The sequence below is a fragment of the Pseudonaja textilis genome, chromosome 8 (genome assembly GCF_049901715.1).
Source record: "Pseudonaja textilis isolate UNSWEBS1 chromosome 8, rPseTex1.2, whole genome shotgun sequence".
NCBI classification, from domain to species: domain Eukaryota; kingdom Metazoa; phylum Chordata; class Lepidosauria; order Squamata; family Elapidae; genus Pseudonaja; species Pseudonaja textilis.
Genome location: NC_141997.1, coordinates 12,457,380 through 12,481,636, shown reverse-complemented (window position 1 = coordinate 12,481,636; position 24,257 = coordinate 12,457,380). Strand labels below are relative to the sequence as shown.

Here is a 24,257-nt window from a genome sequence, read left to right as displayed (position 1 = left end):
TCAGAAAGTCCTTATTTAAATGTTCTTGTTGTGATTGGGTAATGGGTTACCAAAGAAAAACCACTTTTGCTTGATGTTGGGTAATTTACACAGATATGAGAGGCACCAGGCTTTCAGTTTGTGTGAAAGTCTGGACTTATTTTATTTTTGTGAAAATGTGGCCTGAAAGTATTCCTTAATTAAAAAGAAACAAACTATCACAAACAAGCATAGATGTGAAGGTGTCATTTCAGCTGACATTTTAATAAGTTGAATTCTACACATTTTCTCCATCTTTTTGATTGCACCCACTGATGACTATTGAATTGGTTCCATCTTTTATGGTAGAAATGGGATATGATTATATCATGTAGCTTTTTAATAATGATTTTTCAAATACTAGCAAAGGTCAGTGAGACACTTTCAATTCTTGACCCCAGAGTGATCATTGTCATCTAAGATAAGAATTCTAATTCTGTCTTAATTACATGAATGTGGCACTCCCAAGTTATTTTAAATCCAGATATAATAGAACAGATAGAAATTTGCTTTGGTTTAATAAGCAAATATTGCAATATAATTTCAATTGATTTTCTGGGGTGGGAGAAAGGTCTTGAATACAATATCCATATCAACAGCCTGATACTTGTTTTGTTCATAACACAGAAGCCCTTGATAAATCTGAAAATTTCAACTCAACCCAATTCTAATGAAATCCTGGATGTTTAACTATACAGATGTGTTTTATATATCTAGGCCTGTGATGTGTATTGTGTGTCCACTGCTGCTTCCTAATTCTCCAAAAATCTGCCTTGATAAATTTCAGACTAGCTTTCAAATATTTTTTATACTTGTTTTGCTTAGAAGTTCCAGGTCTTTGACCAGATTTTCCAGCCTGATAGAAACTTCCTTAAGATTTGGATTTTTTCAAGGTTGTTCCAAGAGGGATGGGCTGCAGGGGGTTTGCAGGGGTGCGGGAGAGCCCTTTGCTAAGATTCTGTACAGTTCGGAGAATCCCCAAATCCCACTCCTAGCTGGCCCCACCCACCCCACCCCTCCTAACCCTAGTCTGTTTTGGATGCAGGTAAGTGCAGGGTGCACACAGAGGTTCGGGGAGGGCAAAAAATGGGCCTCCCAGAAGTTCGGGAAGGCCGGAAATGGGCCCGTTTCTGGCTTCCAGAGAGCCTCTGGAGCCCAGAGATGCAGTTTTCACTCTCCCGCAAGCTCATGGAAAGCCTCCAGAGCCCGGAAAGGGCAAAAACATCCCCCCTGCCATGGTGCAGTAGGTCAACTAGGCATAGCCACACCTACCCAACAACCATGCAGAGAACCTGTTGCTAAAATTTTTGAAACCCACCCCTGACCATAAGGTCAGGAAAGGCTGCTGTATTAAACTTTACAGCTTAAATAGTGGTAACTCATAAATAATTTCTAAAACTCTGCTGTTGCTTTGTTTATTTAAAATCGTAATATTACATGCATGGTCACAGTGTACTAGGTCAGTTTTAACGTAACAAAATTGGAATTAAAAGGTAACAACTTTAACTGTTTCATCAATCCCAGGTATTATGCTCATGTCAAGTCTAGAAAACACTTGATAACTGGCTTTCATTGTATGCGCCATCTTGGCACCTTTGGGTTTCTCTGGTTATTTAAATGTTAGATATTTCATTTTTCAGTTGGTTGCCAAATAATGGGCCAAACAGTTCCTTCTCAAGTTTTCTTTCACCTACCCCCACCATCTACAAGTCAGACTCCTACCTCCATTTCTTCTAATCATGCCAGATTCTTAAAGACTACTCAGACAAATGCCAAAAAAAACCCTTATTGGCAAGGTTTTTCAGAAGTGATTTGCCATTGCCTCCTTTCAAGGGCTGAGGGAAAATAACTGCCCCAAGGTCACCCAGCTGGCACTGAACCTAAGGCAAGACCAGAACTCATGGCCTGCTAGGTCCTAGGTTGATGCCTTAACCACTACCCCAGACTGGCTGGCTCCTCTCTCCATAACTGTACTCTTAATAGATCTCTGCAATGAGAACAAAAACCAGTTGGATACTGTTCTGGGGAGATGAAACAAAATAGATTCCCAGTGCTTTGGACCAAACAAACAGACCAAGGATCTTCAAACTTGGCAAGTTTAAGACTTCTGGACTTCAACTCCCAGAAATCCTGAGGTAACATGATTGGAGGAGGAATTCTGGGAGTTGAAGTCCACAAGTCTTAAAGCTGTCAAGTTTGAAGACCCCTGATATAGAGGGATATAAATGTTAATTACAAATATTCCATAGGTGTATAATTAGCAAAATATTTGATACATGAAGGACAATATAGCCAGTATATTACATTTAGGTCTCCTCAGGCAAGACTGCCTTTTAGTTGTTATATTCCTGGTATATCAGATCAATTTAACTACGAAGTCATAAGTGGCATTTTGAGCTTAAATGACACCTGTAATTGTAATGGTACATTGCTCTGTTTGTGTATAACAATCCTATTTCTTTCTGCAAAAGAAAGATGAATTGTTTGTTCTACTATAATATGTCATAACAAAAAGTGCGATTTTAAACTAGCTTATAGGTTTTCTGAGCTTTATAAATCATGTATTACAACAACAGCCACTGAGGCCCATCATAACAATGAAAAGGATTTTATACTATCTATATAGTTAATACACCAATATATAAGGCTAATTCATATTGACAGAAGGTATAGACAAATGCTAATTAGACAATCCTTTATTAAAAAATAGTGTTTTTTGTAAAGAAATAATAATAAAGGACAAAAACTAAATTGTTCGTTTACAAACTTCTTAAGCTATAATTTACTGTAACTTATTTGTTGAACAAAATCTACAGTTTGTTTCATGTAGCAGCCCAAAGGAAATTATGGCTAACAGTGATCCATTAATCTTTAAGGCATATGCTAAATCTAGATATTGGAGATTGCTAATTTGGATATCAGTAGTTGTCTTTCATGAATCTGCATAATTTGTATCACTGCCTCTTGCATTAGTGGTGCATAGCTTTTTTATGCATTACTTTTAACAGAAATCATTCCATCACAGTAAGACAGTAATATGTATCTAGAAAGACACAGGAATGATTAATACAATACAAAGCAATCCACCCCCACTCCAAAAGTTAACTTTCACAACTGTGTAATTGGTCAGTAGAGAAACAGAATGCAGAACTAAATCTTAATTAGCATGTGTTTTGGATATAGCTAGAATGAAGTAGTGAACATCATCAGAACAGTGGTGGGATTCAAACATTTTTACTACCATTTCTGTGTGTGTGTGTGGCTTGGTGGGGGTGGCAGGGGAAGGATACTATAAAATCTCCAATCAGTATTTACCTGTTCTCTGAACTACTCAAAATTTCCGCTACCGGTTCTCCAGAACTGGTCAAAACCTGCTGAATACAACCCCTGCATCAGAGGAGTGATGGGGAACTTCTAGCACAGGGGTGGGGAACATGGCCTCTTTATGACTTGTGGACTTCAACTCCCAGAGTTCCTGAGCATGGCTGGATGGCTGGCAGAAATTCTGGGAGCTGAAGTCCACAAGTCATAAACAGGTCCATTGTTCCTCACCCCTCTTCTAGCACAATCACATCTCTACTTGTTAAGGAGAAGAATTTTAGAAAAAAGCAGCTATGACTACGATTGTGGGGTGATTTCAACCAAGAAAAAGTAAACAAACAAGAAATGGCAGCAATAATAGTAAGCATGTAATGCTTTGTAAATTACTTACTAGGTTACAGTGGAATGTTTTTAGTTTTCAATTTTAAGCTAAATCATTGGAATTATAAGATTCCCTAATATCTTTTATTAAGCACAATTCTCTTGCTGGTAATGCAAATTGCAGAAGACATAAAATTACATTAAAGAATTTACTGGTATTTCATTCTGACATGCTCAGAATTTATTGGTATTATATTTGCCTCAACAACCATATATTTCTTGTTTTGTTTGTTAAACAAATGATTATAGAGTCCCATTTAAAAAATGATGTGTCACCTTGTGTAAATATTAAGTGGAACATTTCTTCAAGGTCTGGATCATATATCCATTTATTCCTCAGTGCTGATCTAGTAATTGAATAAATAAGCTAACAGTGTTTAAAGCAGACCAAATCTTGCCAGTGAATGTGTGAGTGAATCCTGTTTACCAGCCTTGGTAGACAGGAGAATTTTTCATTAATCCTTCATTGGTGCCCAGATTTCCTTCAGACAATATGCTTAAAGTTTCATCTGTCTGATGGATGGGCACTGTTGATGTTTTCTTTGAGTCATGGAAATTCACTGAGTTTCCGCTTGGCAAAGCATAGCCATTTCCAGCAGCAGTTGAGGTAGACAGAGAATCCCATGGAATTGGGCTTTTTTGCCACTGCAAGTCCAGATTCCAACCAGTCCAGCCATAAAAAGCCAATGTGAAAAGAAAGCCTTGCATGGGGTTCAGCACTCCCTAGGAAGGAAAGGACAGAGGAAGTTATTTGAGGGCCAAAGTGCAGTTTATTATACAATGGAACCTGAGGTCGCGGACCAAATCAGGTTCCAACCAAAAAATCCACCCAATTTTTGAATCGGGTCACGATTCAAAATTCGGGTGGCAAATAAACCCGGCCGTGGCAGATTCCCTTTCTGTGCTGATTTCCCCTTCTGCACATGCACAGTCCACACAATTTTTTGTCCAGACATGTGCAGTCGTTTGTGCTTCTGATCACAGCCAAATTGGCTTGCAACCGTAGTCCTATAATGGATTACGGTCGCGACCCGAGGTTCCACTGTATTTTTTAGTGAGGACTGTAAAGTAGCCCAGCTTTCTGTGCTACTGTTTCTCCTATTTCAGGCTAAAGAATCAGACCTCAAATCACAAGTCATTCTCTTTTTAAAAAATCAGACAACAAAATGGAGAAATAAAATATATTTTAAGTAATGCTGGCTTCCTTATGTTCCTGCTATTTACATAGTATAGATATATATCCTTCAGGTATCCATATTGTTTTCTGTGGTGACTTAAATATTTTGGACAAATTGATCCGGTGTGGAAGTATCTTCTGCTTTAGATCTCATTGATGCCATCATAAGAAGTATCTCTCCAGATTCACTTAATAACTGTGTTATTAATTTAACAACTGCAGTGATTCTCTTAACAATTGTGGCAAGACTAAATGGAGCAAAACTCACTTAACAACAGAATTTTTGCGATTGTGGTGGTAAGTCACAGACTACCTGTAATATCAATTTAATTGTTCTCTCTTTAGGAGCTTTTTAACATTGAAAAATAAATAACATTTTTAATATTTACGCCCTTGTCATTCAATCCTAATCAGCAAAGGTTTATTAAAAGTTACTTTAAAAAGCTTGTGTTTTTTTAACAATCAAATCAATTTCATATTTCCTTACTTTTAACACAGTTACTTAAAATTTTCTCTAAAAATACAACAAAAAATCTTTTCCCATATTTTTTATCTATAAACAAATCTGTAATGACTCATCATTTGGATCTAATCAAGAAAAATACATTAAGAGCTACCAGAAACTATTTTAAATCTTGAATTTTAATCCCTCCAAGTAAATAGCTCACAAGTTGATTTGTTTTTATTTTCTCTGTTTCTCTCAGAAACTCTCACAAATTTAACACATACCAGAAACACCACCTATATTTTAGTCTTAATAAGATAAAACTTTGTATTTTTCCCCTTTCCGTCTAACACCATTGTTTATTACGTTCTCTGAAAATGCAACCAAAAAGTTTTCTTCCCATAGCTTATCTATTTTATAGCCTTGTCATTTAGTTCTAGTTGAGAAAAAACATTACATATATTTTAAACTTGATCAAATAAGCCAATTTTATATTTCATTTTTTTATAATTCTCTGTATTTGTTCCCTTTAAATAGTATCCAAAATGCTGATATATTTTCATTTTATCTTTCTTTTCTCCAGCAATCTTTCATGAGTGTAACACATTTCTTTTTAAGACAAAGATAAAAAAATTTATCCACGTCATTCTTCTGATTTATTATTTCCATCCATTTCAGTTATTAAGAAATCAACCAGTTTCATTGGTAAATCCAATGTAATGTTTTTTTCTGTATCATTTTTATAGCCTGACATTTTAAAATCCAAATTAAAAACAGCTTTATACTCAGCTGTATCCTCTTCTATCTCCTCTTTTAAACTCATTTTTATGGTAGCAGACATTCTTATTAGAATTTTCTTTGGGCATTGTTCTCAAATATCCTTTAATTCTTCCAAAGTTAAAATAACTTTCTCCACTCTTTATTAGTGGGTCTCGTCTCCTTTAATTATAATTATATTTCTTTTGGGTTGCTTCTAAGGCTCAGCAACCTCATATATTTTAAATAAGATTTTAAACAACTCACAAGTAGTATTCTTATTATTAATTTCAAAAACTTATTTCCAATCCATTCCTTAGTCCATTTATAATTTTCCAAAATCATACTATAAATAACCAAACCACTTGCTGATTATTCCAGAATAACCTTTTAAACTTCTTTTGCTGATAGTTGAGGGAGAATTATCTAATTTGTTATTCTAAAGGTTCTTAATATCTAACAAGCAATTAGCAAGCAATTGTAGGAGAGGAAAGATAATGCTAGCAGGAGGCCGAGGACAAGAATAGACTTTTGGTGTATAGTTGCTACAATATACGAGAAAAAAAGAGGAAAAACTGGCTAAGAAGTTACTAGAAATGAAGTTTGCTATGACTCAACTGATATAAATACATGAATACAGTTATTGTGGTGCTTAAAATTTTGTGAACCTTTTTGAAAATAACCTGAAATATTGCTATCACAGATTATTAAATAAGTTACTGTTAATCAAACCACAGTTGTATATAAAGTGTGAATCCAGTAAATTTGCTTAAAATTTCTGTATGTACAGGAGGCGGCCTTAAATATGCTGGCAGTTTCCCTGTGAGCAACATGTTAGAAAAGCCCATACCATTATAATCCATGTGATCAGGGCAGCATTTCTGATATTTTTCAAGGAGCTTCCACTGATATCTGGTTGCATTTCCAGGTAGAACAGAAGACTCTCATTTATGATATTTGATGACCAGCTTTTATGGATGTAAAAGTTATAGATAAAAACAAGACAGAAGGCTTTATAATTATTTGTTATTTTCAAAGCAAAATTAAAACAATTTTCTATCAAGGTTACTTGTTTTCCTTTGAGGGATAATAAACATTAGTATGAATACACACAGTATTATTTTGTTAAAATTCCTTCAAAGTGACAGAAGTACTGAAAAATCATTAAATAATGTGTTTTAGTTAGAGCACTATTATAACTCTACAGTTATAAAATGAATGGATTTTTTTTACTTCTTAATATTATATCAAGCTGTACTGTTACATAACAATAGAAATAGTAAGTGCACTTAGACAGTATTTCATCTGATAGATTATATTTGCTTAGTACTTACAATTTATGAAGTGGGAAAAGTCTATTATACACTCTATGTGGGGTTAATTTAGCCCATAGTCTAGTCATTAAAACCTTTCAACTAGGATAGTTTTATGTCATTTACCTACTCAAAAGGTGAACCAGAATGATTAAAACAAGAAAAAAAGAGTAAGCAAGAGATCTCCATATAATCATAATTATCCCTAATTACCACCAATATATCTTATGGAAAGTTCAATAGTGAGATCTATCATTCTTTCTGAGAGAATATGAAACACTTTATTCCAATATCGGTGTCATCAGAATACATGGCTTCCTATACCAGAAAATGCAGCTTCGTTCCAAACCACAAACTTTGAACAACACTGTGGGTAAGAAATTATATAAAAAGAGATGATGACAGGAGCATCGATGGGGGTTGATAAAAGTCAAGGCAGTGGGCACAATTATGTGATTGCAAATTCCACTTTTTTACTTGTATGTGACATTCATAAACACATTAAAAAGGAGAGGAGTTTTGCCCACCTAATCTTGACATTTTTTTTGACCCCCCCCTTCCCTAAACATCTCTAAAACATGTTTAATATAAAAACACTGCTAAATATATCAGACAATTTATTATCAAACATGGTGTTTGAATATACATAACAATATTTTTATTTATTTATATCCACCCTTTATTATTTTTATAAATAATTCAAGGCAGTCAATATATTCAACACACCTTTCAACTCCTATTTTCTCCACAGCAAACTCTGTGAGGTAGATTGAACTGAGAGAGATGACTGGCCCAAGGTCACTCAACTGGCTTTCATACCCATGGCAGGATTAGAATTTACAATCTCCCATTTTCTAGCCTAATACCTTAACCATCAAACTGGCTCTCAAATTTCTATGTCTATATTTGCATATCCATAGCTATCTGCATACAACATATATTGTGTATATATATATATATATATATATATATATATATATATATATATATATATATATATATATAGTGTGTGTGTGTGTGTGTGTTGCATGTGTGTGTGTATATACATAAAAGTATAGGACCAAGAAATTTTACTTTGTTTGTCTTATTAGTGCTGGGTTACTGTATCCCAGTTATGATTTTCAGTCTTACTAACATGTTAACAGCCAGAGATCTGTACATTCAGAGAACAAGAAAGGCAGGAGTGGATAGAAATGTTCCTCATTTACTGCAAAATCTGCTGTAGGTTCTTTAAAGTCAATGACCAAATAATTTTAAAGCTTCAATTACTTAATAGTAGAACCAAAAAAAGTGCCATCCTGACTATTTTTCACTTCTATACTGAAGGGAAGAAAGCTGAGAAATGGAATGACTTGAATATTTATGTGATTTGGGGTTAGATTGTCATGGAGAAAATATATCTATGTGGTTGCTAAAAATCAAAACCTAGTTGATGGCACATAATCAATTTATTTGATGAAATAGCTATAAAGCTCGATTCAGTCTTTCAAATTTGGGGGATTTTTAAAAAACTTAAAGTTGCACCGTATATATATATTATAGCTATAGATTTTATAGTGTTATTTACAAAATTAAAATTCTGAGAAATCTGAGGGTTGCCCAACATGATACGCATTTTATATCATACATTAGTTTTTCCCAACATCTTTTTTTTTTGTAAAAATTTTATTTGGGTTTTCACAAAACATAATACAAGTAAAATTTCTTTTTTGAGAATAGCATGGTCCCGGGTTATCACTTCTCCATACAGACACAAACTCAATTTCATATTCGTCTTTGAGTTCTATTCCATATCTTATTACTATTTTAACATTTTCTCAATAATTTTTCCCTTCCTTTAGTTTTCTGAACCTTGCTTTTAATTATCTCATTCCTTTCTAAATTCAGTTATATATATCTTTTTCTAAGTTTCAATACCTTTCTAGTCATCATATTTATACTTTTGTCTGTCCTGTTTCAATTTCATATTTCCTTTTCTCATTAAACAAAATTTTCCCCTATAGTCACTAATTGGAGTATGATACCTTTACTTCTTCCTTCTTGTGCATCTTCTTTGTTTTTTAAGTTCCATTTTCAATTCTTCCAAGAGTGATACCATTTTAAAAACTTTTAAACAACCACCCGATTAATTTTAGTCCTTTAGATCCAATAACCAAAAATCCAAAAATCACCAAATAACCCAAATAATCCAATGCTGTTTCTTCTTGCTTCTTTTTCCCCACTTTCTCTTCCTGGGGTTCTATTATCATGTTACAAAGTTTCAGTTAAAATGTATCTTTGAGGAATCTTGTTAAAGTTTCACTATTAATTCCTTTCACTTCCAGGTGGTCTCCTCCATTTTTTCAGATCCCACCCTTTTGTTTTTTACTTTTCTCTCCTCTCCTTCTTTTAAAAGTTTTTGAGAGTCCAGAAATCTTTATCATCCCTTTGACATTTTATTTTCAGCTTAAATGCCTGTTAATGTCAAAGTGGATTTTAGCTGGTTTCTTGCTTAAATCTTAGTTGTCAATATGGGGAAGGAAAGAAAAAAAACCCAAATCCTTTCCCTTCCCTCTCTCATTCGCCGCTTCAAAGTCTTCTTTGGAAACAATGATTCTTTATAATTCAAATACCAGGGTACCTTGTATTGTTGCTTTTTCAGTTCAACCCGGTCAGCCAAAACTTTCTCTTATCTTCCTCCTGCATATTCTTTTCCGGTCAAATTCTTCTTTGAGGTGGCCATTTCTGACCACCACTACAAGCAGCTTCGGGAAAGGGAGTAATGGCCAGCTGGGGAGAAGAGATGCGGTTCACCTCGACCCTGCTCCCCCCTCTTCACCACCTCTACAGGGTGGCTTAGCCCTGAAACCAGCCGGCTCGGGGCACTTCGGCGGCGAGCACAGATCAAAACCACACACGATCGCAGATTTCGGTCTGTCGCCGAAGGGGCTCAAACCAGAACCCCCAGTTTTTTCCAACATCTTGAGTAATTAATTCATATTTACCTATATTCTTCTAATTTGATTTTTAAACTAGTCTTCTATCAGCTTTTCCACAAGACCTCCTTTTCAGCTCATTACTATAGAGTTTTGACTTTCCCTCTGTCTTTTAAGCATACCACCCTTGCTTTTATTGTCTGGCATAATTTGATTCCTAGACTGATTATTTCTGGATGATGAATTCTGACATTAACACTGATTTATTCATCAGCTTCATTATTATCTAATTTATATCAACTACATCTATCTAATAGTCCTCGTCCTGCAAAGTCCTCGTCCTGCATATGAAATCATGATGAATAAATTATGACTGAATCATGAAAAAAAAAATTACAAAAACAACCTAAACCTGACAGTGGGTCAATCAATGATAGGTTACATAAATGCTCCAGAAATGCCTGTGCTTTCAAATATATTATTGCTTTATGTTCCAGGTCATCCTCTCCTATTATTTTTAAATCCCTCATTTGTTGGCAAAACTTTTGGTTTTTATGTGTAGGATAAACAGTCTCAGAGTAAATATTTCATAGAGTTCCTTAGTATCCAGAATGATCTTTCCAGTTATATTTGCTAATGTTTTTCTTTATGGAAATTTTATTCCAAGAATATAAAATAAAATCTGCTTTGGATGATATATAAATAATACATTAATATATAGCAATAGCACCTAGACTTATATACTGCTTCATAGTGATTTACAGACTTCTCTAAGTGGTTTACAGAGTCAGTATATTACAGCCAATGGTCTGGCTCCTCATTTTACCGACCTTAGAAGGATGGAAGGCTGAATCAACCATGAGCCGTGAGGATCGAACACCTGGCAGGAAGTTGAATTACCCTGCAATACTTCATTCTAACCACTGTACCACCATATGTGAGAGATAAATACTGTTGCCAAAGGCAACATTAAAAAAAAGTTTTGTGTTATCAGGAAGAGACAAAGGAATCTTACACTAAAATTATAGTGGAGCACTTACATATCAAGAAAATACATATAGTTCAGCCAAAAAAACCAACATTTCCCTGTCTTTGAAAAGTTTTCTTTAATTTTTTTTAATCTTACCAAACAATAATGATCAGCATAATTTTGAAAAAGCGATTTTTAATCTCTGTCCCCAGCCGCCTTTCATTCTCTGTGTAGATTCCTTGTCTTCCCTTCAATAAAGATGCAACTGAGAAGCAGAAATGAAGTATGTTCAATATATCATTCAATAAAGAAGCCGATCCTGCCTATCTAGGGCAAGCCTGCCACATTTTGAATGCAGAAGGCAATATACATGGATCTGCTCCCGCCCCCACTTTCCTAGTAAGTAGAATTGCTCTGTTAATCTTCCTTTTTTCTTATGAAAAGTCCAATTGCCATTTGGAATCTTACCGGCAGCCACAGTTCTACTAAAAAGAATTGGGTTGACCATCAAAACAAGCGCCAGTGGAACGTATGTGGTGACATAATGAGGAATTGCATGCTCCAATCCATTTTCACAACTGTACAATAGGGAGAAAGGACAGATTATAATTCTAATCTATTTGTTCCCAAATTGAAAAAGCTTCCTGCTTAATCAAAGATGATTTCTTGTGCTTTGCTTACAATGCAACTAGGAATACATTGAATAGGCATTTTCAGTGTGGTAGCATTGACTGCTAGCTGGCTATATATTTGTGTGGACAAATACATAGTATTTAACTGATAGTGATAGTACAGTAACTATTTTTCAAACAAAGAATGACTATATGGAGAAATCTTATGAAGGTGGAAGCTTTCAGGAGGCTACTTAATTGATTCCATTTATAGAAAAATTGAACTATTGGGGGTGGGAACGTTGCCATTACTTTGTATATGTGATTTACGCGCCCATTTTCTCAGATTCAGAATTCTTTTGATGCTACCACTTGATTTCCAGTAAAAGATATCTTTTCTCTGATTAATCAGAATCTTAAGTATTTCTTTCTTGGATTTTGAATGGCGCACCAGCTGACATTATTCTGAATCTCCACATTACCAGCCCACCCAGAGAATTAATAAATTTTCTTCCAAGGGGGTCTGAACACAATGTCAAATCCAGCCAGGGACCAAGAAGACCTGGGAGTGACTGGAGGACAAGATTCCCTGCTATTAGAGGCAGCAGGGGAAGCCGACTTGTTAGTAGAATTAAGTCTTGGTGAAAAACCAGCTGTAAAACCCAAATGGTCCCTGGGAGTCGGCTGGAAGGATCCTGAAGAAAAACCTCCTCCAGGAGTGACCACTACCCGTCGGCATAGAAGAGAGGAGCCATGGCAAGAGAAGGAAAGAAAGAATTTTTTACTAACTCAAGCCATGCATCTTTTAAATGAAGCTATCGGAGAACCTCAAACTGATCAAAGGTATGAGGAAGAGGAGGGGGAGGCAGCCCCAGCCTGAAGAATCAGAGCAGCCACCCCCATAAATCAACCTGGGCTAGCGCAACAGGCAGAAGCAGCCCAGGGCCCCCCAGCAGGGGGAGTAATTGCCAGAAGACATAGAACTCCAAAGGTGCCTCTGTTGGAAGTAAAATATGGGGGGGAATCCCAAGGAGTTAGGATTCTTCCTGGCACAAGGCTGGAGCCATATGGAGGAATATGGAGGGGATTTTTCCTCAGAAGCAGCCAAAGTTCGATGTGTTACAAGGGCTCTGGAGGGAACAGCTGCAAAGTGGATGGTGACTTTGCATAATGATAATGCCCCTCAGCTGATGAATTATGACCTGTTCATGACTGCACTGCAGGCCAGGTTTGAAGACCCACTTGCTGAACGTAAGGCCAGAATTAGGATGAAGACCATAAATCAGGGGTGGAGATCAGTGTCCGACTACACCCAGGAATTTAGAGAGCTGGTGTGTCATATTCAAGGCTGGTCCCAGGGAGCCCTGATAGAAGCTTTTAAAGATGGGTTGAATGAAGATGTATATCAAAGCTGTATTGCCAGAAGAGACCCCAGTGAGCTGCAGCTGTGGTACGTGCTGGTATCAGAGGTGGAAATTGATCTGACCCGAAACAGACACTGGGGGGGGGTCTTGGTTGGAGCAAGTCCTCCCCCCACCAGCCCTCGAGAAGCCTTAAAACCCCAAAAGGGAGGAATGGCGGCAAAACCCAAGACCACTGCATGCTTTCGATGTGGGAAGGAAGATCACCGGGCTGCAGACTGCTGTGCCAAGCTAGAGCCAAAGGGGGAACCGGGAGGAGAAAGAAAACATGAGAAACCCCCAGCAAAGCCTCGCGAAACAGCACTTAAAGCGGAGGAGGTTGTAGAGATCACCCCTCCAAAAGGAGAGGAGCTGGGAACTCCAACCTCTTCTGAGGAGAGTGAATCCGAATCGGAAGATGACTCACTGGTAAGTCCAAACAAGGGCCCTATGACCATTCCAGTGAGATTAAGGGTACCCACGTCGGGAGCCAAAGGGGAAATGCTGGCCTTGTTAGACTCTGGGTGCACAAGGTGCGTAATCAGCTCGGAGGTAGTAGAGAAAATGGGCTTAAGGCTAAAGACTTTAAAAACGCCCATAGCCTTCTGCCAACTGGATGGATTGGTAACTGGGGGTGGTCCTACACACTTCATGACAGAACCAGTAGAAATGACGATGGGGAAGCATAGAGAGACTTTCTGTTTTATTGTGGCTCCTGGGATGGAGTGCCCCCTAATACTGGGTTTGCCCTGGCTCCAGAAATGGAACCCCCATGTTAATTGGAGGAGGGGATCATTGTGCATACCTACTGACCAACACCCAGAAGGGGAGGGGCAATCTCAACCAAAATTCAAGAATCCCACTGAGCTGGCCTCCATTGGCACCGAGAGTCTGAAGGGGGAAGAGAACATTCTGGAGGAATATTGGGACTTAAAAGAGATATTCAGTGAAAAGGCCTCGGACAAGCTCCCCCCCCCCCCATTGTTCAACAGATTGCAGCATTCAAATTTTACCAGGGGTGAAACTCCCAAAACAGAAACTGTACTCGATGACACCACAGGAGCTAGAAGAGCTGCGGTCATTTATCGATATAAATTTGAAACGTGGTTTCATCCAACCTGCTAGACCCCGGGTAGCAGCCCCAGTATTGTTCCATGAGAAGAAAGATGGCTCCCTTCGTTTATGTGTTGACAAAAGAAACCTCAACGCTATTTCGGTGGAGAATGTGTACCCCCTCCCCTTGATGAAGGATATGTTGGCCCACTTGGCCAAAAGGAAAATTTTTACGAAACTCAACCTGAGAGAAGCATACTACCGAGTTCGAATTAAGGAAGGGGATGAATGGAAAACTGCTTTTAACTGCCCAATGGGCTGTTTCCAATTCAACGTTCTTCCATTTGGCCTACAGGGAGCCCATGCAGTATTCATGCAAATGATCAATCAGGTGTTGCATGAACATTTATACAAAGGGGTGTTGGTTTATGTTGATGATATTCTTACCTACACGGAGACTCGTGATGAACATGTGAAACTAATGTGGTCAGTTCTGGAAAAACTTTGAGCTGCTGAGCAGTATGCAAAGTTGTCTAAGTATGAATTCCACCAGGAAAAAAATGACTATTTAGGCTATTGCATATCACATGATGGCATAAAAATGGATCTGGGGAAAGTTCGTGCCGTGTTGGAATGGGCCCCTCCCTGCACCAGGAAGCAACTTTAAAGTTTCTTGGGATTTGCCAATTTTTACCATCAATTTATCCCTGCTTTTGCGAATATTGCAATGCCTATCACAAATCTCCTAAAAACCAAAGGGGAGGTGAAACTGAAGCCTAGTAAACCACTGGAATGGTCCATGGAATGTCTAGCCGCTTTTGAGAAGCTGAAATGACTGTTTGCTGCTGAACCAGTGCTCAAGCACCTGAACATGGACGCTCCTTTTGTAATCCAAGCCGATGCAAGTGACGTAGCAGTCGGGGTGGTGTTACTACAAGCAAACGAGATGGGGGACTCTGTAACTGTGTGCATATATTTCCCATAAACTAACTGAAACCGAAAGAAGATGGGCCATCTGGGAAAAAGAAGCTTGGGCTCTGTTAACCTGGAGGCATTTGTTAGAAGGGGCAAAACACCCATTTGAGGTGTGGATGGATCATAAAAATTTGAAGGCTTTGAAAACACCTCGGAAGCTTTCTCCCAAGCAAGTTCGCTGGGCACAGTACTTTAAGCGCTTTAATTTTTCATTGAAGTACATTCCAGGGAGAAAGAACTTCATGGCGGATGCTTTATCTAGATTACCTCAATACAATAGTGCTCACCAAGAAGTGGTACGGCCTATTGTCCCAACCAAACAGTTGGAAGCTCCAATGGTTACCAGAGCCCAGAAAAATAAGGAAGTCAATTTATCAAACAATTTAACTGCACAATTAAAAGACGCTCTAAAACTTGATGATTGGTTCCTTGCTCACTCAAATAACTGTATGGTTAGAGATGGATTGGCATGGGTGGGGGCCAAATTATATGTGCCAGCGAAGCTGAGAAACCAAATATTACAGCAAGCTCATGACTCTAAAGCTGCTGGACATTTTGGATTCGTGAAAACCTTACACTTGGTTAAAAGGCAATTTTGGTGGCCTGAACGCATAATCTCAGACATGGGTGTCCAGTTTACCTCAAACTTTTGGAAGGAGTTCCTGAAGTTATTGGGCTCCGCCCAGGGCTTAAGCTCCGCCCACCACCCACAAACCACTGGGGTTTGTGAGAGAACTATAGAACAATATCTTAGATGTTATATAAATTATCAGCAAGATAATTGGGCTGACCTATTGCCATTCGCTGAGGTGGCATATAACAATTCGGTACATAGTAGTACAGGGTTTACTCCATTTAAAGTGGCTTCGGGACAAGATTTTGTACCCATACCCAAGTTTCCACAGGAGAAACCTAACATTCAGTCATTAGATGAATGGATAACACAGCTCAAGCTTACCTGGCCCGTTACCCGTAAAGCATTAGATGAAGCTCATCAAGCTCATAAAAAATTTGCAGATAAAAAGAGAAGTCCACAAAAACCATATCAAGTTGGTGACAAGGTCTTTTTATCCACCAGATATTTGCAAACCACACAAAAGTCAAAAAAGCTTGGACCTAAGAAATGTTGGACCTTTTCCAAATGAACGATTTGTGAATCCTGTGGCAGTCTAACTGCAATTACCAAAAACCCTCCAACGAATCCACCCTGTCTTCCATGTTAGTTTGTTAAAACCTGAACATACCTCCGACTTGAGACCAGCTCAGGTCGATCCCCCCGTGCCTTTGCTAATTGAAGGTGAACAACATTTTGAAGTTAAAGAAATTTTGGATTCTCGAAAACAAATTGGGTCGACTCCAATATTTGATTGTTTGGAAACATTTTCCTCCTTCCCAGTCTGAATGGGTGAATGAGAAGGATGTTAGAGCTCCTAAGCTTATCAAGGCATTTCGTACTAAATATCCTGATAAACCCTAAGAAATAGTATTATGGTGTTACATGTATATTTTCCTGTTACCTTCTATTTTTATCTTTTCTAGAACTAACCTCTTTTTTGCAGGAGGAACGAATGTCAGCCTTCAAGATTTTCTCCCTTTGCTTTGCATCTTTCAGCTGTCCTAAGTAACGCGGGGAGGAGGGGAGACTGGTTATGGGAAGTGAGCTGAAGGTGTTACAAACGGACTGTATAAACTGGGGGGGTAGATTCTTGCTTGGGCTTCTATCCTATGCTATGCGCAGCTGCATCTCTTTATCAAAATATTTCAAGGTCAACGGATAGAGGCCTCATCACCACCTGGAGATGCCCACATGATGATACACACAACTTTTAATTGGATGAGCCAATTGAACTATTGGGGGTGGGAACGTTGCCATTACTTTGCATATGTGATTTACGTGCCCATTTTCTCAGATTCAGAATTCTTTTGTTGCTACCACTTGATTTCCAGTGAAAGATATCTTTTCTCTGATTAATCAGAGTCTAAGTATTTCTTTCTTGGATTTTGAATGGAGCAGAAATACAGCAGAAATACAGAAATATTTCTTACAGAAATACAGCAGGCCAATTTAAGAATTTGAGAAAACTGGGAACAAAAAAAAATCAGCAAACAAAAAGGATGTAACTTCTTCCATGTACAAATTTCATATCTCACTGCTTTAACAATTCCCCATCTCTCACAGGCCTCCTAATACTAGAGTTCCATTGTGAGATTAAAATTATCTGGAAAAATGGATGTTTGCAGTTTAACAAAAGCTAGTAGTGGGAGGAAGATCCAAATATTTTATGCCTTTAGGTGCCCCTAAAATAACTCCTGTCAATATCCACATTAGCACTGTATTGTGACAAAAGCTTGCCCTGCAGGATTTTTCTTATAACAGTCATTAGACTCTAACACTTACTCAAGAAAATATTAAATCAGGTATTTTAATTATTTTTGACAAGTATAATTAAAATTATTCTTAATTTTTCTCCACCATGCAAATTCCCCTGTTGTTTACAGACACTAACAAATCCCTAACTTTGGAAAAGTAATCTCCTCAAGGCTGAGCAACATAACAAAAGTTGGGTTCCATTGTATACCATGGCAGTGAAGCTGGCTTTCACATAATTAGATTCCCCTCCTTTTAATAAATATGGACCTAACCAATATCCTTCGGTGTCCTTTAATTTAAACAAATGATCGAAATGATTTAAAATTCAGGCAATGTTAGACTTACCTAGAAACTGAAGGATAGTAGAGCATAGCAACTCCCTCCACACACAGCAAAATTGCCAAGCCCCATGTCATCATATGGTACAACACAATAGTGCTAGAATGATATTGTACAGAAAAATAAGATGTGAATATTGCTCCTTGTCAACTTCACAAAATACATGAGTCGTTTCATATTTCAAGGCAAGTTGAACTGGTGGCGAAAAAAGAATACAAAAATAAGCCTTTGAAAAGAGTTTCAGTTTGCATCTCTCAAAGCAATACAACAATAGAAAATATCAATGTGAAAATACACATTCTGCAGCAAATCTAAACAGAATAAAAGCCAATTGAATGTTGATAGCAGATATTAAGTAGCAAGGAAATACATTTCTGTTTCTTCCGCTCAATTGTGTTCAATTCTTACACATTGCCTGGAGAAGTCCTTGTATTTTACTTGACAAGTTTTTCAGAAACAGGTGACTTTGCCTCTTTCCTGGTCTGAGAGAAAGTCACTGATCCAAGGTCATAGGCTCTGTGCCTAAGACAGGACTTGAACTCACAGTCGCCTCATTTCTAGCTTGATTCCTTAACCACTATGCCAAATTGGCTCTCATATTAAATATTAAGCAAACCATTATCCATATTTCATTCATGAAGATAAAACTAAATGTGCACCTAACCATGAAAATATGCCATCCTGAAAATATCCCGTGTTTAAAATGTAATGTTCATCTGTGATACCTTACTCCTGCTGATCTTCTAACAACCAAGTATGAATCCACAGCATAGCAAAACAGCCACCAAAAGACAGCACTGTACAAAAGTTGAATCCACATCTGAGAAACAAACAGAAAATCTTAGGTACTTAGAACAGGATTATTGAAATATTGTTACTTGTAAGTCTGAAATGCTATGTCCAGCTGTGTTCAGTATACTACACAGTACACCAAAGACAATTGAGTCAAATAATTTCCACCTACCTATGAATAGCATGTTCCTTCCTAAATTCAGATATATGTAATAGGTGTGTTCTGCGCTTCAAATTCAAATAATTGGGGGGGGGGGATGTTTTAGATTATGCCAGAGCATGAATTCAGGTCTTTACCATATCTGCATCTTTTCCCAGAATTATACCACTGATCTCACCAATAGTCAGGTGAATATAGGAAAACACATAGCTACTTTAAAGAGATGCAGACTTAGAATCTACAATTTTTAGAATCAAATCCAAAATCCTGCATAATCCAAATGCAGTTTATTCAACTACAGAATCCTCTCTTTTTTACTCCAAAAGAACAGTAAGATATTAAAAAGATATTTAAGCATGGTATACATGAGAAGTCGAACTAAAGGAAACTAGGAGTGGGTCTCATAATCTTGGTTACTCAGGACTAGTGACTGTACTTCATGATAAAATTATTAAATATATTACACTTGATTGCACATATTCCTTATGAAAGTAGGAAGGAACTTAGAATATGCAGTTTTCAATCAAACTAATTTCAAACTGTACACATTGTGTACACAAACTGTACACAATTCACACATTTTGTTTAGATAACGTATCAGTTCTTAATAATATTTACAAATACAGCATTTTTGCTCATGGGGACTGAATTTTCACTACATATTACACTGGACTGAACCTTTATTTCTATTTGACTTCCACTTTAGTTCCTTCAATTTTTTATTTTTACTTAAGTTACTTTTGTCTTATATCATTTTTAGTCACTATTGCAAAGGTAATACCTGCAGAAAGTTATAATTTAATCAAGCTGCATGCAATATTGAAAGTCAAACTTTTTTCTCAAAGGAAAAAAAATGAAATTCAGCTTTAAAAAACCCAGTTATTGAAAGCAAATGCTGCCCTAAAATTAAATGAAGAGCAGAAGTTAAGTACATTCAACGTGATTATTATTAAATAAATGGGCATAGAATTTCCTGCTTTAGACTATAACCTGTTTTTTTTTTATACAAAAACATATTTTTGCAAAAGTCACAAAATTTTTATTACTAGCATAAATCTGGGAACTACTGTATATGGATTTAGCTCTTGCAGCTTTTGCACCTAAACCAACCAAAAAAAGTGAACAGTTCATGAGACACTGAATCACTTTACCAATATAAAATAGGAAACAAAAGCATGAGAAACGCGTCTTCTGGAATGCTTTATAATGCTTTTATCAACCTTGGTCATAGGTCAGGATAGCTTAAGCATAGCAGGCCACTTAATGCTCTGTTTGGGATTACATGACCAGCACCCGAGGAAGGCTTGGAATGGAGCAATCACCAACATTCCAAGTCACTGCCCATGCCCTGCCTGGAGGAATGTAAGTTGCAACAGTACTGTGAATAATTTTCACTTTAGTTTGCATTCCAGTTATTTTTTTCTCTACAGCTGCTCAGGCCCATTTTTAAGCTTGGTATTTCATTAATCTACTTATTGTGCCCCCATATCAAATATGATCTTTTCTTTTCCTGTACAAATAGGCAGACAGAATCCCCATATCTTTGAATAATTTATTTCCAATATTCCCCTGGGTGAGAAAGAATGAGAACACACCCCAAGTAATCTATCCTGACCTTTTCAAAGGAGAGAGGTATCAATGCAACCTAGCAGCAATTTCATTTACTTCATTTATACCTACCGCACTTCCTACACAGAATGTAGCAGGCCATATATTAGTTTCATTTGCTAAAGATATGTTTGCCACAAAGTCTGGGAATCCTAACCAGACGATAGATCGGAAGATTATACCTATAAGAAGAGAATAAATCTATATTAATAAGGTACAGCTCTGACCACTTTAATATTCATGTTGCTTTATACTTTCCAAAATTATTAGATTTTTTTTGACTTCATTCAGTTTTCTCTGTGATGAATTGGTTTTCCCTTTTATAACTTGCAGCTATTCTATTCTGAATTATTTTGAATCTCCCAAGGATTGCCCATTTTTAGAACTATTATATTCCATTGGTGTTGCTAGTCAGTCTAAAACCTCTTTGTGTTTAGTTCCTGCTTTCAAAGACCCTTGAAAGGGGAAAACATTTTCTAAACTATATGTTCCAAATATTTTTGTTGCTTTTATTTCAGTGCCTTTCACTGTCCCCTTTCTCTCCTCAAATACAAGCAGAAGCTACCAAGAAGAAAGGTACATGATGGACAAGGATTTGGTTCTGCTGCTCTACTTTCCAAAGCTTATTTCCCATGTAACTCAGGATCTGGCCTTAAGGACTGGAAAACATTCTTTTTATCTATTTTTTCTCATCCCTCATCTTATGTGAGGTAAGGCAGGATTGAGGACACCCACCGCCTTTGCTTCTGTTTTTATCTTTCAGTAAAGATCCATTTGTATTGCAATGGGAGGGTGTTTTCCTTCTCAAGGGGTACTTTGATAAAGGCTCTGGCCTGACAGTTAAAGGCCCAGTGATCTCTCTGTCACCTTTGCTTTTGTGTATGTACTGGGGAGAGAAAATGTAGAAACTGTACATCTTTGGTATGAACCAGGATTAGAAGTACTACAGTTTTATTCTCTCTTACATACATACACTTTCGCCTTCCGTCTTCTGGTCCACAGCTGCCTGCCTGGCCAATAAGGAAAAGATCAGCAATATGAGAATCTGCTGTCCGTTCTTTAGTCTATCCTAGCCATTTTCTGGAAAGAAGGATGGATAATCTGCATTCTCAGTGACCTTTGTCACAGTAAGGCTGCATACTGCAAGAACCACTGACCGGATTAATGGGGATTGTCTTCTATGGCTTCGTTGTGGGAGAAGGATTGGGAAAAATCATATGCTTGCCTGCAGACTTAAAATTTTCACAAGGGTCATGTGAATGTCTAGATCTGAAAGGATGGATTTCATTCATGAACTAAGACATGTAAGTGATTAAAAACTGAATGGTTTTAACCAAATTCTTCAGTGGAAATGTGGCAGTGAAAATAAATAGGTCAATGAGCGCTCTCTCTCTTGCTCGCTCTCTTTCTGTCTGTCTCTCTTTCCCACCCTCCCATTCTGCGTTCATGAATACTTTTCATGAGACAAGGGGAAAAGAGAGTTTTTTAAATTGGACTTTTTAGCAATTTGTATTACAAATACCAGAAAAGAAAAAAACTGTATTTAAATAAATATGTTTGAAAAAAATATAAAGCAGTAGATTCGTTTTCCTTCATATTCTATCTGAGTCACTCTTAATACATCAATCAGTTTTTCACTGGAGAATATGGGTTAAACTGTGAAATAACTAATATTCATTACTATTTCATCTACCTAACAGCAATCTATCTTTTAAAAAATGACTTTCTGTTATAGTGCATACCAAGTCTAACTGCATGTAAATTAAGAAGCAATTCCCATTACATCCAAAGATATTTCTTTCTGTGTGCATTTAGAACAGCAAGTTTAAGGATAATTCTGGTCATTGAAGGCTTTTCTATTTGGCTTCAAATTTATCTAATTATGAGTCTTGAGTATTAAGTCTGTGAAAAGGGGATCAAGAATGCTTATCATACTAGTAGACAAACCAATTAGGCAACAGAACAGCTGGCTTTTCATATAATGCTAAAATGAACTGATAGCAACAGCAACTGCAATCCAAGTCATAAATACAAATCATAAACCATACCTTACTTTGAACGTATAATGCGTATCAGAAAGTACAGGAATAAATTTCAACCTACTCTACCAGACACTTGCCTTTTTTGCCTATTTTTTCTTTATCTATGTCAGAGGAGCTAATTTACTAGTACTGTTGTCTTAGGATAACATAAGAGAGTTGGAAAGGACCTTGTAGGCCTTCTAATCCAACCCTCTGCATTAATATTCCCTATTAAAATGTCATATTCCAAGTTTTGTTTGGTGCACTAGTTCCCCTAACCCAACTGCCAGCAGAATAACATCATTTCTTACAGCTTTCCCAGTAATTATAACTGTAGCCAACCTGGCCTGTTCAGTCCATATGAAATGCCATGGTAAGCCTTTTCAATCCCTCTGGATGCATTAAAGTTAATGAACAGAAAAAAAAAGAGATTCAGTCTTAAAACATCTGAAATTTCATATTTCCTGACCTAGGAGTAAGAAGTCCACTTAAAATCACTGGGCTTGTTACAAAGCAGAAACCAGGCTGCAATGCTAGTGAAGCTTTATTGGGTTCCTAATCATTGATGTGCATTGTCAACCACTGTCTACCTTCGTCTTATATTAAAATATCCTTAGATTCTCTCTTACTCCCTCTTTCGTCCAGCCCCTCCCGTCTCTCTGTTCTTTGGTGGGATTCTCCCCCAAACCTCCTTATTTAGTTACCAAATGTATATAGCGGCCCATGTCACCAGAAGTGACCTTCTTACCCAGAGAGCCCAACATATCACAGGCGGAGATGAGGAGGAGGATGGTGGAGGAGGAGGAGGAAGCCTTGGAAATCGCCCGGGACCCCCGGCCCTTCTTCGGGAGGAGCTGCAGGGCGGTCAAGAAAATCCCGGCCGAGGCGCTGCCAAGGCAAACCCCACAAAAGATCTCTGGCTTGAAAGACACGACAAGCTTCGTGGAGACGTCCCGGTTGGGGCAACAGAAAGTTTCCAGCCGCGGAGAGGCCATGGCAAGTTTTTAGGAGACTAGAGGGTCGGGATGGGAGGAAGAGCAACACGCTTTCGCTCGCTCCTAGGAAGCTCTTGCAGGCTTTCTGCCCTCTTTCCTCCTGCAACTTCGAGATGGGAGTCACGCGATGGCCGGATCATGTGGCGAAGTCGCGATTCCTAAAGCCCCCGGACCTGCCAGTCCCGGCTCCGTGTTTTTGTTTTTCTTTCTTTCTTTTTCTTTCTTTCCGTCAGGCGGAAATTTTCGTGGGGCAGCGAAAACGGGGGGAGCAAGAGATCCGAAGCGCGTGTCTTCCCTTCTCTTTGCTCCGAGGCATTGGCAGGGCTTCACTCAAAACGCATCGCTTCTTGCAGGACCGAGTCTGAGCCTCTTGGGGCGGTGGGGCGGTGGGAGTGGGGGGAGCTTGAAAGAGAAAGCGAGGCTCTGAAGAGCCGCCGTCTGAAAAAAAGGAATCCCTTCAAAAAGATCAACCTCCGTATTTCGTAAATTAGGGACAGAGGATGGCCGTTTCTCATCAATGATTCGTGGTCAGTTGTTAAGTGTCGTTTGCTGCGGCGTCGATCCTTCTCCCTCCACGTGGTTCTGTTATAGTTGGAAGATCTGTTTCCTGAAATCCTGACTGCCCTAAAACAGTTG

At 37.8% G+C, this 24,257-nt stretch overlaps 1 protein-coding gene across 1 annotated transcript; it reads right to left on the bottom strand.

The window, feature by feature from the left end:
• Positions 1-3,640: 3,640 nt before the first annotated feature.
• Positions 3,641-23,713, bottom strand: GPR143 (G protein-coupled receptor 143). Its single transcript, XM_026707489.2, has 8 exons — positions 23,375-23,713; positions 20,678-20,787; positions 18,771-18,865; positions 18,052-18,144; positions 11,765-11,874; positions 11,453-11,561; positions 6,949-7,066; positions 3,641-4,443 (listed from the first exon to the last, which is right to left on the bottom strand). Exons 1-8 carry the CDS (start codon positions 23,619-23,621, stop codon positions 4,144-4,146), a joined length of 1,182 nt encoding a protein of 393 aa, XP_026563274.1. The 5' UTR covers positions 23,622-23,713; the 3' UTR covers positions 3,641-4,143.
• Positions 23,714-24,257: the final 544 nt, after the last annotated feature.

Coding starts and splice junctions, on each gene's coding strand:
- GPR143 (XM_026707489.2), bottom strand. CDS start 23,621: ATGGCCTCTCCGCGGCTGGAAACTTTCTGTTGCCCCAACCGGGACGTC. Junction 18,145..18,770: donor AGAAGATCAGCAGGAGTAAG/GTATCACAGATG, acceptor ATATCATTCTAG/CACTATTGTGTTGTACCATA. Junction 11,562..11,764: donor TAGTAGAACTGTGGCTGCCG/GTAAGATTCCAA, acceptor TCTGCTTCTCAG/TTGCATCTTTATTGAAGGGA.